We start from the raw sequence: 3870 nt of genomic DNA, 5'->3' as shown, positions 1-3870 counted from the left end.
CTAGAAGTGGATCGCATGGAGAAGGTTAAACAGAACACCTATTTTGGAGCACCTGGGTGGCTCAGTGGGTTAAGCCTCTGCCTTCAGCTCAGGTCATGATCTCAGGGTCCTGGGATTGAGCCCCACATGGGCTCTCTGCTCAGCAGGGAGCCTGCTTCCTCCTGTCTCTCTGCCTGCCTCTCTGCCTACTTGTGATCTCTCTCTCTGTCAAATAAATAAAATAAAATCTAAACCAAAAAAAGAACACCTATTTAATTGTATGACTTGCTAATATGGGGGTTTCAAGAACACTGAATCATCATGACTTCATGGTGAGAGATAAACAGCAAAAATTTGAGACAGAAACAGATTCATATGGACAAAGTAAAAAGGACAGAGGCCATAATCTCATATTTAGCAATGTTTTTTGTAAATGTTAATAATAATGATAACTACAATTAATTTAAGGTGATGTATATGAGATAACCTTTGAAATTTTGTACACCAGTCTTAAATGTATGACGTTATTCCATGGATTTAATGGACTAACGGTTTTAATCTCAGAAATGAGAAAATGACATCTCTATGTTACAAAAAACCCTCCTACTACATGGAGATGGTTTGAAGGGTATGAAATCAAAGTCAGAGAGTTCTAAGGACATAATCCAGGTGATAGAAGTTAGGAGTGTGCACTAGGCAGTGACACTGCGGGGTGAGAAGAATGAGTGGGTCAAAAGGGTTTAAACTGTAGTCAAAAGGAACTGGTCCCAAGTAAAAGGGAGGAGATACAAGAATGAGAAAGGATCCTTTCAGGTTTCTACATTGGGTTGAATAGGTACACACAGTGATTTAACTCACAAAGCTATGAGCATGAAGGAGGTAGAGTGGATTTGGGAAGAGTAAGCAAGTTAATTCAGTCTTGAATTCCATGAGCGTGTGGCATAGATATTTAGGTATAGATAAATGCAAAATAGATCTGGGTTGCAGAAATTATTTGACTCAGAAACCTGGATTTGGAAGAAATTAAAGGATGTAATTGGTTACAATATCAATAAATGGATGAACTCAATCAGAGATAATGTACAGAACGGGGAAGAGAGGAGAGGATGGGACCCTGCAATCAACACCATATAAGGGAGAGGTAGATGGGGAAGGGGGGGTGGGAGACATAGGAGGAACAACTGTAGACTTCTGTGTTATGGAAACTGAGGGAGAATAATTTAAAGAGAACAGACTGATTTACAGTGTTCAGCAATGGCAAGATGGGCTGCAGAAGATCCTTTCCAGTGGACATTCCAAGTGAGAAGTAATTGAATGGTAGATTTTAAACATCTCTCTAAAAGCAGCGTGTTTACCCTTATCTGTAAATGAAACTAGACCCATTGTAGTTCAGACATGTGGATGTCTCACCTTAAAGACATTATCTCAAGACCAAGGGATTCTCTTCTTTGTATCTCACTTTATTTGCTTGTTTTCACTTTCAGCTTCTTTCTTCTCATGAAGATGGTAGCCAGATCTAGACACTGGGATAACCCACCAGGAATGGAGAGATCATGATTTAGGTTTCTTTTCTCTCTTCTGTGTTCAAGCCATTGATGATGGCCCTTAGTAATTCGAGCTGGAGGCCACTCCATCCTTCTTTTTTCCTGATGGGCATCCCCGGTTTGGAGGAAAGCCAGCACTGGATAGCATTGCCACTGTGTGTCCTTTATCTCCTTGCTGTAATGGGCAATGTCAGCATCATCTTCATCATCTGGACTGACTCATCCTTGCACCAGCCCATGTACCTCTTTCTGGCCATGCTCTCTGGCATTGACTTGGTGCTGGCCTCCTCCACTGCGCCCAAAACCCTTGCGGTGCTCCTGGTTCATGCCCATGAGATTGGGTACACTGTGTGCCTGATCCAGATGTTCTTCATCCATGCGTTCTCTTCCATGGAGTCAGGTGTACTTGTGGCCATGGCTCTGGATCGCTATGTAGCCATTTGTCACCCTCTGCACCATTCTACCATCTTGCATCCAGGGATCATAGGGCGCATTGGGATGGCAGTGCTGGTACGGGGGTTGCTCCTCCTCCTCCCCTTCCCTATCCTGTTGCAGAGACTCATCTTCTGCAGGGCCACCATCATAGGCCATGCCTATTGTGAACATATGGCTGTGGTAAAACTGGCCTGCTCAGAAACCACAGTGAACCGAGCCTACGGGTTGGCGGTGGCCCTGCTTGTGGTTGGGATAGATGTTGTGGCCATTGGTATTTCCTATGGTCTCATCCTTCAGACTGTGCTGAAGGTACCAGGGAGTGAGGCTAGTCTTAAGGCCTTTAGCACATGTGGGTCTCATATTTGTGTCATCCTGATCTTCTATATTCCAGGGATGTTCTCCTTCCTCACTCATCGCTTTGGCCACCATGTACCCCACCATGTTCATGTTCTTCTGGCCACCCTCTACCTCCTTGTGCCACCTGCACTCAACCCTCTTGTCTATGGGGTGAAGACCCGGCAGATCCGCCAGCGAGTCCTGAGGGTTTTCTCCCTGAAAAGGCAGATCTGAACACATCCCCATTATTTATTTCTGAGGTTGCTGCCAAAGGTACAGCCAAGAGTCTCTATCTCGTCTAGGCTCTGTGGATAGAGATCATTCTGCAGTAAGAAGTTCTTTCTGTCCTGCTAGTCTCATGGCAAAGAACACCGCTGGGCATTTGGCTCCATCACTAATTTGTTTACCAAAGAGAGCTGGAGTTGTGATTATTTTCCTATGGCTTTTGCTTTTTTTTTTTAATATATTTTATTTATTTGACAGAGAGAAATCACAACTAGGCAGAGAGGCAGGCAGAGAGAGAGGAGAAAGCAGGCTCCCTGCAGAGAAGAGAGCCCGATGTGGGTCTCAATCCCAGGACCCTGGGATCATGACCTGAGCCGAAGGCAGAGGCTTTAACCTACTGAGCCACCCAGGCACTCCTGGCTTTTGCTTTTAATCCCAACATTTCCCTATTCCTGTGTTGAGGGGATTTGTGGACTGGAGGAAAGATAGAACTTTGGATATGCCATTTTTTTCTGGCTTCAGCTAATAAGTGTACAACATCATCTGGCAAGGGAATGGGAAGTCCCAGTGTTTGCTTGGCTTTGGTTTTAGAGTGTCTTCACACTCTTTAAGTTAGTGCTATTAGCTCTAGGTCACTCAGGTTCTGTGTAGCAACAGAGCCTCTCAAATCATTTGATACTGCCAATATGTCAGAAAACACCTCTTGTTACAATATGACTGTCAGTCTTGTATTTAAATTAACTTAACTGGGGAGACACTATAATAGGTTCTTAAAAAAATAAAATACAAAACTATTTTCAAGACAGAAATGTATGTTGTAGAGTGAATTTCTTTTTAAGAAGTTCTGTTTGAATTTTTCATCTATTCATATTTTTGATGAGGATAAAGAAGGAATATGACCAGTTTTGAATATATGTGTGTTTTATAAGCCTTAATTTAATAAAGCAGAACACCCAGGTAATTATTATTATTTATTAACTATAAAATGTGCTAGAATCTGGTACTGGTAAACACAACTTTATTCATATATGTAAAAGTAGTTTTGGCACTTGGAAGAAGAATTTCTCTTCCTAAAATGTGGATATGGAATGATGTCAATTAGATGCCCCCCACCTTCCTTTCTAGTAACATGAACTGGGTAAAGCTCACAAGAGGATTGCCATATAGTAAAGTGCATCCTGTTTGTTGGATGTTTCCCTAAAATATGGCTTAACTCTTTTGTATTTCTAAGTATCAACAAATTTTATTCAGTCCTGGAAGATGCAAGCCATTGCTGCCTTGCTGTAGGTGCTCTGGTGTTGAGAGGGACCTATCCTAGGACTCCACAGTGGTTGAAAGGAGGGACTGGATG

The 3870-nt window shown here is 42.7% G+C and overlaps 1 protein-coding gene across 1 annotated transcript; it reads left to right on the top strand.

Moving 5' to 3' along the window:
• The first annotated feature begins 1532 nt into the window (after positions 1-1532).
• Positions 1533-2528, top strand: LOC123949712 (olfactory receptor 52L1-like). The gene is given in 1 exon segment (XM_046017292.1): positions 1533-2528. A coding segment is annotated over 1 exon segment (996 nt).
• Positions 2529-3870: the final 1342 nt, after the last annotated feature.

This window comes from Meles meles, chromosome 8, assembly GCF_922984935.1.
Source record: "Meles meles chromosome 8, mMelMel3.1 paternal haplotype, whole genome shotgun sequence".
In the NCBI taxonomy this organism is placed as follows: domain Eukaryota; kingdom Metazoa; phylum Chordata; class Mammalia; order Carnivora; family Mustelidae; genus Meles; species Meles meles.
Note: the sequence above shows the minus strand (reverse complement) of the source record. Positions and strands in the feature narration are given on the sequence as shown.